Consider the following 9,900-nt stretch of genomic DNA (forward strand, 5'->3'; position numbering starts at 1 on the left):
TTTATTTTAATATGCTTAATTAAAATAAAAATTGACTGTATTTGTAATGTTTTATATCTCAAAAAGTTTGTCATACACATCATATTCTGATTTTTTCTTTTATCTCTTGTTATACAATTTTTTTTATTTGTAAGATAATTTAATATATTATGTTAAAGTCATAAATAGTATAATGGAAATGCATTTTACATACGCAATGCTTTATATTTAACCAAAAATATAAACTTTCATATAAAAAATATAATACATTCATATTAATTTTAACCAAAATATTAATATTGGAAACACGTTTAGTAGCCTGTTACAGTGTACAGTAGATGTGCACAAATACAGTAACTTTATTGCTCTACTTACCATATATAGCCATCGTTGCTCTTGTGATTGGCCAGCTTCATTTCCTTTCCACAAACGCGGCAAGTTGGTGCACCATGAAGCAGTCTCTTCTTGATTAACCATTTTATTAAACTTTTCCGATGAGATCCTCTTCTGCAGCGATGTAGAAAGTGATGTATTTGTTCGGATAAATTCATTTTAAACACATCACTAAGACACCCTTCGTGATCTCAACCTCTACCCTAAAGTGTTTTCTGTATTTACTTTAATTTGAAATACGGGAGTGAAACACCCAATCAGAGGTCTGCATTTAGACGACTCACGCGCGTGCGCAGTCAGAGCTGTGTGTGATAGCTGGCGGTCTTTTTTTGAATTTCAACGGCTGATGACCGATTGAAGGTATGGCTGTTTACAGTTAAATACAATATTATGTAATATCAACTGTAATTTGACATGAATTAACGGAGTCTGTTTCCAAAGTGTTGTATCAACCTTACCATGACAAAAAAAGGAACTTTAGAAAGCCTATATTTAACCGCTAACGTTATATTGATTCCAGAGACAGGATTTCGATTCTCAACACTCCAATTATGTTGCGGAAGAGGAAGACAAAAAGACCCCGCACTCTCCCTGTTCTAGGTAAAGCAGAAATTATTATCCTACAGTAGTGTTTACTTGATAATAGCACGTGAATAATTTCCGTCACTCTCAGTTATCAATTTACTGGCTTAACTAACATTATACTGTTTTCACAGAAGAGGACAGCGAGGTAGCCAAGCAGTCTGTGAGTCGTGAAAATAACCCAGGTAGATTCATTTTATTTAATTTATTTGGGACATTCTATCATGCAGTTACATGCAGTTAATGTAGTAATTCAACTTGATGTAACCCATATTAATTACGTAACTTACCCACATGAAAAAATACTATAGTAATTTATGGTAAGTAGTACTATAGTGTTTTTGAACCATACTATAGTAAAGTGTATTATACTGTATATTTTATAGTACTTACAACACTTTGTTAATGAATGCTACAGAATACTGTAGTACTAACTATAGTGAATTGATAAACTAATAAATGCTGTAGTATACTTTAGTTTTAACTACAGTAAACTGTAATGTATTGTACTATAACATACCCTATAGTTGTAGAAAACTTAGTACAGTATTGGGTAACATAATTTGTTTATATTACAATAGTTGTTATATTACCACAGTATCTATAGAATTACCACAACACATTAATTCAAGTACTTTACTGTAGTGTGGTTCAAAAACACTGTAGTATTCACTATAAATTACTATAGTATTTTTTCATGTGGGAATATTTAGTTAAATATTTTAACAATATTATAATATTTGCTTTTGTATATCGTTATCAGAACTATGTTAATTTTGTTTTACAGAGGACTCATGCCCAGACACTGCACCTGTTGCTAGCTGTTCTTTGGACAGACCAAGTGAAAGTGAGAAAGGTGAGATTAAATCTTTATGGCTACAAAATCCTGATATGACTGTTATTTCAAACCTGACCTTTGATGGAACATAAACTATAAATGACAGAACATAAATTTCCATGTCTATATTAAGGACTCCAGGCAGCTGCTGAGGAATCACCGGTGAACAATCTTTTGAAACGGATAGAAGAATTAGAGGAGGAACGTGACTTTCTTAGGCACACTCTTGCGTCCGTCTGTGGTGAGTAATGCTAAGCTATGTAAGATATAATCATAGTCTTGATATGTGATGTTGCTTTTTACATATGGTTACATTTGACAAGACTACAGGAATAAACAATGAATACACTACTTTGAGTGGTTACTTGCAATTACCTTAAAGTTACCTTAAATATGCTTTAAAACTATTTTTTGTGGCTAGTATACACTGTTAATTAGTTTTTAGTAATTCGGTATTACTTTTCGCAGGGCTCAACTTTTAGCCTTGTCATGTAATTTGTCATTTACTTGTAAGAGTGAAAAGTTACTAGTCTGGAAAAAAAATAGGATTTATTCTGAAGCAATATTACGGTGGCCGAAAGAGCTCAACGCACTGCAACTTCAGAAAACACTTGCAAATAGAAAAAGCACCAGCAAATCAAGAAAACATCTTCTTCAATTTGACAGCAGGTGCTGCAAATGCTCACAACACAAACAAATAAAGAAACGCACTGCAAATGCTCACTACACAAGCAAATAAAGAATTTTATTCTTGTCGTGAGCATTTGCTGCGCCCATGTTGTCAAATTGATGAAGTTGTTTTCTTAATTTGCAGGTGTTTTTTTTCTATTTGCAGCGCGTTGAGCTCTCTCGGCGACCGTACAATATTCTCATCAGTATTCTATCAGCTTACATATTTAATTCGCCATGTTTGTGATATTTACCCTGAGGGCTTTTTTTTTCCGCTTTATAAAGGGCTTTTTTTTTTCACCTAATCTTATGTATGCTTCATCTTTCATTTAAAATTCTTACATTTGATTAATAAATTCAGTTGTAATAGGGCTGTTACCAATTAAATTAAATAATTTACACTAAAAAGAAATTACAATTTACAACTGCATTTAATAATGTTATGAGATTGTTTGTTGACCATTGTCCCTATGTATTCTCTTACTGCTTGTAACTGGTCTTTTTATGAATGATTTAACTTCCTTTTTATTAAAGGGGTCCTATTATGCTCTTTTACAAAGTCTTGATTTTATTTTGGGGGTGTACTAGAACATGCTCTCATGCTTGGTGGTTCGAAAATCACATTATTTTTCACATAATTTACATTATTACAATACCTTTCTCCCCATGCAGCCTGACACAAACGGCTCGATTAGTTCCGGGTTTGATGAAGGCCCGCCTTCCGAAAAACGAAATGTGTTGTGATTGGTTAGCTGTCCCAGTACGTTGTGATTGGCGAACAGCTCAGACTTCGTTTCAGTACTGCCCCGCCCCTTGCCAAAGCAGCAAGTTCGTCAGTATTGCCATATCAATTCAGACCTCGAGAATATTAAACAAGAGGATCGCGCAGAACCTTTGCACGTGCCGATATTGCAAGACATATTAATGTGGTAATGTTATTGTTGTTGTTTTTTTTTTTTGGCTAAATCACGTTTTAGATAGGATGCAGGGTGGATGCAAGATGAAATGAAAATGACATCCAAAGTTTTCTGAAAACAGTCACTTTCCTTCAGAAATACAGAGATATAAAAACACTCGCACGGGTTTCAATTTTGAAACGTGCAGAGCTCAACTAAGCATCTCCCCACCCGCCAACCATTCAAATTTCCGTAGGCGGGATTTACAATTTGTGATGTCACAAATACAGGAAAACCACTTTGTAGTCCAAACGAGCCATTCGTGGTAGTTCTTGAAAAGGAATTTTTTTAAAACTAAATATCTCCCTTTGGAGTGGACTTTGAGATTTGTAACTTTGTAGATCGTTTTATGTCCGAACATACACACTACACACTTACTAAAATTCAAAAAGTGAAAAAACATAATAGGACCCCTTTAAAATAATAATAATAGTAATAATAATAATAATAAAATGTTGACATTAAAATGACATTCCTGTGATATGACTTGATCGTCTCTATATGTGAGGCACAGTTGCATTCAGATCAGCCTCCATTTTTGTATGCAACGCTTGCTTTTCACAATCAAACTAGCAACCAGTGGATAAAATTAGACGTATACTACGTATGTTTTTCTTGTTCGATAAGCTGTTTCACTCAGAATGTCACAATGCAATAGATCTTCATTTGCAACTTATTTCATGCCAACATTAAAGGTGACAGCCATTTCTCAGGAAAAAATAATTTAATAAAAAATCTTTCTTTTAGGCAAGGAAAAGAAAAAGAAGAAGAAGAAAGACACTAGGACTAGTAGTGAGAGTGATGAGTTAAACTCTTCATCATCTTCATCCTCCTCCTCCCTCCCATCATCTTCATCGGAGGATGAAAGATGCCGCAAAAAAAAATCCAAAAAGAAGAAAACACAAAAAAACAGGTCAAGATCTGCATTCTCCAGTGCTACAGTAAGAGGTAAATCCTTTTTGTGAATTGATTCTTGATGAAGATACTATATGTTTTGTATAATTTGTAATGAATTAACAAACTGTTTATTTTATGTTCAACAGCCAAGTGTCCAGAGGACGTTCTGAAGAGATACAAAAAAGTTCTTCGAGCATACAAAAAGGAAGGAAGCATGACAAGAGCTTTCACGAAAGTTGGAGTGGACAGAAATACCCTTGCTCTCTCTGCAGTTGTGGCTGAGATTCAAATTATTGACCCAGAATTTTATCGCTCCATCCCCCAGTTCCAGCCTCAGCAAGACAAGCTTTTTGATTTTGCTCAGAGGTGCTCAGAGGCCTTGACAAATGAGGTGAAAGCCTCAATTATCTCAGCAAAAAAGAGTGGGCAACTCCTGCCAATTAAGTATAAATTTCGCTAAAGGCTTGTTTTAATTTGATTATTTGGGGTATTTTATGCATTCAGTTTACTTTTCCTGTATTAAAGTATATAGGAAGAAAAGTGTTTAAACATAAGGAGTAATCTTGTGTGACCTGAGTACAGCTTCTTGTTTTAGTTACATTTTCTAAAAATTAAAGTAGTCTAATTATGTTGTAAACGTTTCAGAAATAGACTGTTCCTGTTTATCTTACAAAAAAAAAAAAAAATCATAACTGCATGTGTTGTTTTTCTTTGCATGTCCCAGCATTATTTCATTTCAGCAAGTTTAAATAAGAATACCGTAATTTTATTCTGCATGTAATTAATGACAGTTTTAGTGTATTTTCAATGTAAGTACACACTAGTTCCTGGGTATCAACGATGGTTCCACACTTTATTTTAAGTGGGCAGTTTTAGTGTACTTTCAATGTAAGTACACACTAGTTCCTGGGTATCAACGATGGTTCCATACTTTATTTTAAGTGGGCAGTTTTAGTGTACTTTCAATGTAAGTACACACTAGTTCCTGAGTATCAACGATGGCTCCACACTTTATTTTAAGTGGGCAGTTTTAGTGTACTTTCAATGTAAGTACACACTAGTTCCTGGGTATCAACGATGGTTCCACACTTTATTTTAAGTGGGCAGTTTTAGTGTACTTTCAATGTAAGTACACACTAGTTCCTGGTATCAACGATGGTTCCACACTTTATTTTAAGTGGGCAGTTTTAGTGTACTTTCAATGTAAGTACACACTAGTTCCTGGTATCAACGATGGTTCCACACTTTATTTTAAGTGGGCAGTTTTAGTGTACTTTCAATGTAAGTACACATTAGTTCCTGGGTATCAACGATGGTTCCATACTTTATTTTAAGTGGGCAGTTTTAGTGTACTTTCAATGTAAGTACACACTAGTTCCTGGTATCAACGATGGTTCCACACTTTATTTTAAGTGGGCAGTTTTAGTGTACTTTCAATGTAAGTACACACTAGTTCCTGGTATCAACGATGGTTCCACACTTTATTTTAAGTGGGCAGTTTTAGTGTACTTTCAATGTAAGTACACACTAGTTCCTGGTATCAACGATGGTTCCACACTTTATTTTAAGTGGGCAGTTTTAGTGTACTTTCAATGTAAGTACACACTAGTTCCTGGTATCAACGATGGTTCCACACTTTATTTTAAGTGGGCAGTTTTAGTGTACTTTCAATGTAAGTACACACTAGTTCCTGGTATCAACGATGGTTTCACACTTTATTTTAAGTGGGCAGTTTTAGTGTACTTTCAATGTAAGTACACATTAGTTCCTGGTATCAACGATGGTTTAACACTTTATTTTAAGTGGGCAGTTTTAGTGTACTTTCAATGTAAATACACACTAGTTCCTGGGTATCAACGATGGTTCCATACTTTACAAAAAAGTTTCATTAGTTAACAACGAACAATACTTATACATCACTTATTAAGCTTAGTTAATGTTGACCTCAGCATTTACTAATACATTTTTAAGATCAAAAGATGCATCTGTTAACATTAGATTAAGATTAATACATAAATATATGATATATATAAATATATAATTCATTGCTAGTTCCTGTTACTTACTGCATTAACTAATGTTAACACATGTAACCTTATTGCTCTCCTGCTGTGTAGATGGTACAGTTTTTGCACATTGCCGTTTACAGCATGTGAGGTGCAAAAACAAATAAAAAAATAAAGTCAAACTGCCTTAGTAGCCTTAACATGAAATGGCTGAATCTACATTGATGGATTCTGGGGTATTCTGCAAACATTTTTTGCATCCATACTAAATGGTTTGAATAATAAGTATATTAATCACATTGCGGTAGGCATGAATAATAATGCTTTACACCTGTAAAAGCATTCATTTGCCTCAAAAAAAAAAAAAAAAAAAGTTTCACAGAAACTGCAGAGTAGTTACAATTGAAGTTACAATATTTTAATTACGGTGTGTACTTACAAAGTGTACTTACAACTTACATATTTAAGTACACTATTATAACTACAGATTGAACATGCAGGTACTTTAAATGTAAGTACAATGTAAGTACATTGTATTAAGTGCTTAATGTGACATATAAGTACATAGTTGTTAAGGCCACCTAATATAAAGTGGGACCAAATAAAACAGTAAAAAATACACTAAAAAAAATAAATAATAAAAAAATAATAATAATAACAAATGCAATAAAGGGCCATTGTTTGACATAGTTTGACTTCCTACACGAAAACTTTAAGTGCAGAGCAAATTCTGACAGTCTTCTTAGCTTTCTTATTATTAGATACTGAAATCAAATTAATATAATTCTCCATGTCTCTTAAAAAGACCACAAAGACAGGTTTACAATTTGAGAATTTGCATTTATGAATATAAAATTTGCTTAAGAAAAGAAGTAAATTTATAATAAAACAAATATTTTCTTTTGTGGGGTCTGAGTCAAAATACCCAAATATAATATTTCTCATTTGTATAGAAAATTCTGGCAAAAGCTTCAACTTAACAAAAGCACCAATATCATACCAAAACTCCTGAGTGTATTGACATGACCAAAATAAGTGGTCCACTGTTTCATCAGCATTTAAACAAAAAGAGCATGCTAGCTCTACATCAGCTCTAAACCTTTGTATAAATTTCTTAACAGGATAAAACCCGTGGATCAGTTTAAAAGACACTTCTTTCACCTTATTTGTGATAAAGAATTTTTGCTGTAGTGACCATACTTTTTTCCAGTTGAGATTATCAAATAAATTATTCCAAAAAAAAAAGTTACATTCTGTAACGGGGCTGACGAGACGTGAGACGTGCTGATCCAAGTGCAAGCTTTTATTTACAGGCATGGTCATAAATACAGGCAGGGTCGAGCAATGGCAAACAGGTATGGCAGGGACAAGACAAAGAGTAATCCTAGGGCAAGCAAAGATCAGTCGACAGCGAACAGTATCCGAAGGAGCTTGATGAGAGATATCTGAAAACGAAGCAATAGTGCAGGCAGGGGAAAACACAATCCAAAGCAGGCTGGGGAAAACACAATCCAAAACAGGCAGGGGAAAACACAATCCAAAACAGGCAGGGGAAAACACAATCCAAAACAGGCAGGGGAAAACACAATCCAAAACAGGCAGGGGAAAACACAATCCAAAACAGGCAGGGGAAAACTATCAGGGGCTCTGTAGAGTTGCTACAGTGAGGGAAACAAAGTTCAGGGTTTAAATAGAGTGTGTGATTAGTGAGAGCTGTGTGATCAGTGCCTTCAGCTGTGTGTGCAATCAGTGCAATGGATGATGGGAAATTGAGTCCAGTGTGATGTGTGCTGTGAGAGTCAATGTGGTGAGCGAGTGACCTCTGGTGGTGAATGAACAGAAGTGCAGGGACAGGATTCGTGACACATATGGAGCAGAAATTAAGTTCTCAAGAAATAATGATCTTATTTTATAGTTCTTGTTTCTTGATGCAGAAAAGCAAATTTGACCAACAGGAGTGTCACAGGGATTAAGAAAAGATGCAGTAACTGTTGAAGTGTACCTACAGTTTTTAAGAAGCATACACAAACCACAAGGAATAGCTCCCATAACTACAGCGAATTCTTTTGGAGTTACAGGTATTTGATATTTCGAAAGAAATTCTGAATACCTGAGCAAAAGACCTTGATTGTTAAACAACTGCTGCACCAAAACCAAACCATTACTAAACCAATTATCATAATACAGAGATTTATTATTAAATAAAATGTTCTTATTGTTCCAAATAAAACACCTCTGTGGTGAAAAATTATGTTTATAAATTAAAGCCCATGCTAGAAGAACCTGTCGATGAAAGTTGGAAAGTTTGATTGGGAGTTTCGATATATCATAATTACACATTAAAAGAAAAGGAAGACCACCAAACTGTGAAAAAATAAGTTGAGGAAAAGCGTTCCAAATAGAAGTTGGCTTAGATAGGTATTACTTCAGCCAATTAATTTTAAATGTATTGTTAAGGGAATCGAAATCAATTAAATTCAACCCACCATTATTATAGGAGTTTAATATTACTGATATTCTTATATAATGAGTTTTGTTTTTCCATAAAAATTTTATTAAGACATCATTAATTATTTTACATGTGGGCTTATCCACAAAGAGAGATTGAGCTGCGTACGCCAAACGAGACAGACCTTCTGCCTTGGCAAGCAGAGTTCTGCCTTTTAGAGACAAATCTCTTTGTAACCAGCAATTGCATCTTCTTTGTGTTTTTGCGATAATAGGTTTAAAATTGGCTGAGCACCTTTGCTCATCTTTATTTGTATCCCAAGGTATGTTAAACTATTTTTGACAGCAATACCCTCAATTGAGGCAACAGAGCAATTCTTAATTGACAGCAGTTCACATTTATTAATATTTAAATGTAATCCTGATGCCTCAGAAAAAGGTCGGAGAATACTCAATGCTACAGGAATTTGTGAAGAATCATACAAAAATAAAGCTGTGTCGTTTGCTAATTGGCTTATTATAATTTTATTGTTTCCAATTGTGATACCCTTTAAATGGCTACTATTAATATGCATGCTAAGGAACTGTGTTACAATTAAAAATAAATATGGGGAAACCGGACATCCTTGTCTAACTTCTCGATTTAAAGAAAATCTAGGTGACGTACCATTACTCAGTTTAATTGAGCTGTTTCCGTTTATGTATAGCATTTTAATCATTCTACAGAACGAGTCGCCAAAGCCAATTTTTTCAAGAGCCTGAAATATGCGTGTTCCAATGCGTGTTCCAATGTATCAAAGGCTTTGTAATAATCTAAAAAGAGAATAAAACCATCACTATTAATATAATCTGAGTAATCCATCATATCTAATACTAGCCGTATGTTATTAGAAATATGTCTTTTCTGCATGAATCCTGACTGTGTTTTGTCAATGATAGAACTCAAAACATGTTTTAATCTTTTTGCCAAAACTAAAGCTAATATTTTATAATCAATGTTCAGTAGTGTGATTGGACGCCAATTATCTATGAAGAGGGGATCTTTTTTCGATTTTGGAATAAGAGTAATTAGGCCTTGGCATAATGTTGCTGGAAGTACTGTCTTCTCTATACTTTCTTGATAAACTTTTAA

At 34.1% G+C, this 9,900-nt stretch overlaps 1 protein-coding gene across 1 annotated transcript; it reads left to right on the plus strand.

Annotated features, from left to right (window-relative positions):
* Positions 1–1,081: 1,081 nt before the first annotated feature.
* LOC131533083 (coiled-coil domain-containing protein 106-like) lies at positions 1,082–4,774 on the plus strand (the record flags this gene model as incomplete). Its single annotated transcript, XM_058765136.1, has 5 exons — positions 1,082–1,139; positions 1,742–1,810; positions 1,926–2,033; positions 4,165–4,365; positions 4,461–4,774. Coding segments are annotated over 5 exons (750 nt in total), but the record flags the coding sequence as incomplete, so codon positions are not given.
* Between the last annotated feature and the right edge of the window lie 5,126 nt (positions 4,775–9,900).

Source organism: Onychostoma macrolepis, chromosome 24, assembly GCF_012432095.1.
Source record: "Onychostoma macrolepis isolate SWU-2019 chromosome 24, ASM1243209v1, whole genome shotgun sequence".
In the NCBI taxonomy this organism is placed as follows: domain Eukaryota; kingdom Metazoa; phylum Chordata; class Actinopteri; order Cypriniformes; family Cyprinidae; genus Onychostoma; species Onychostoma macrolepis.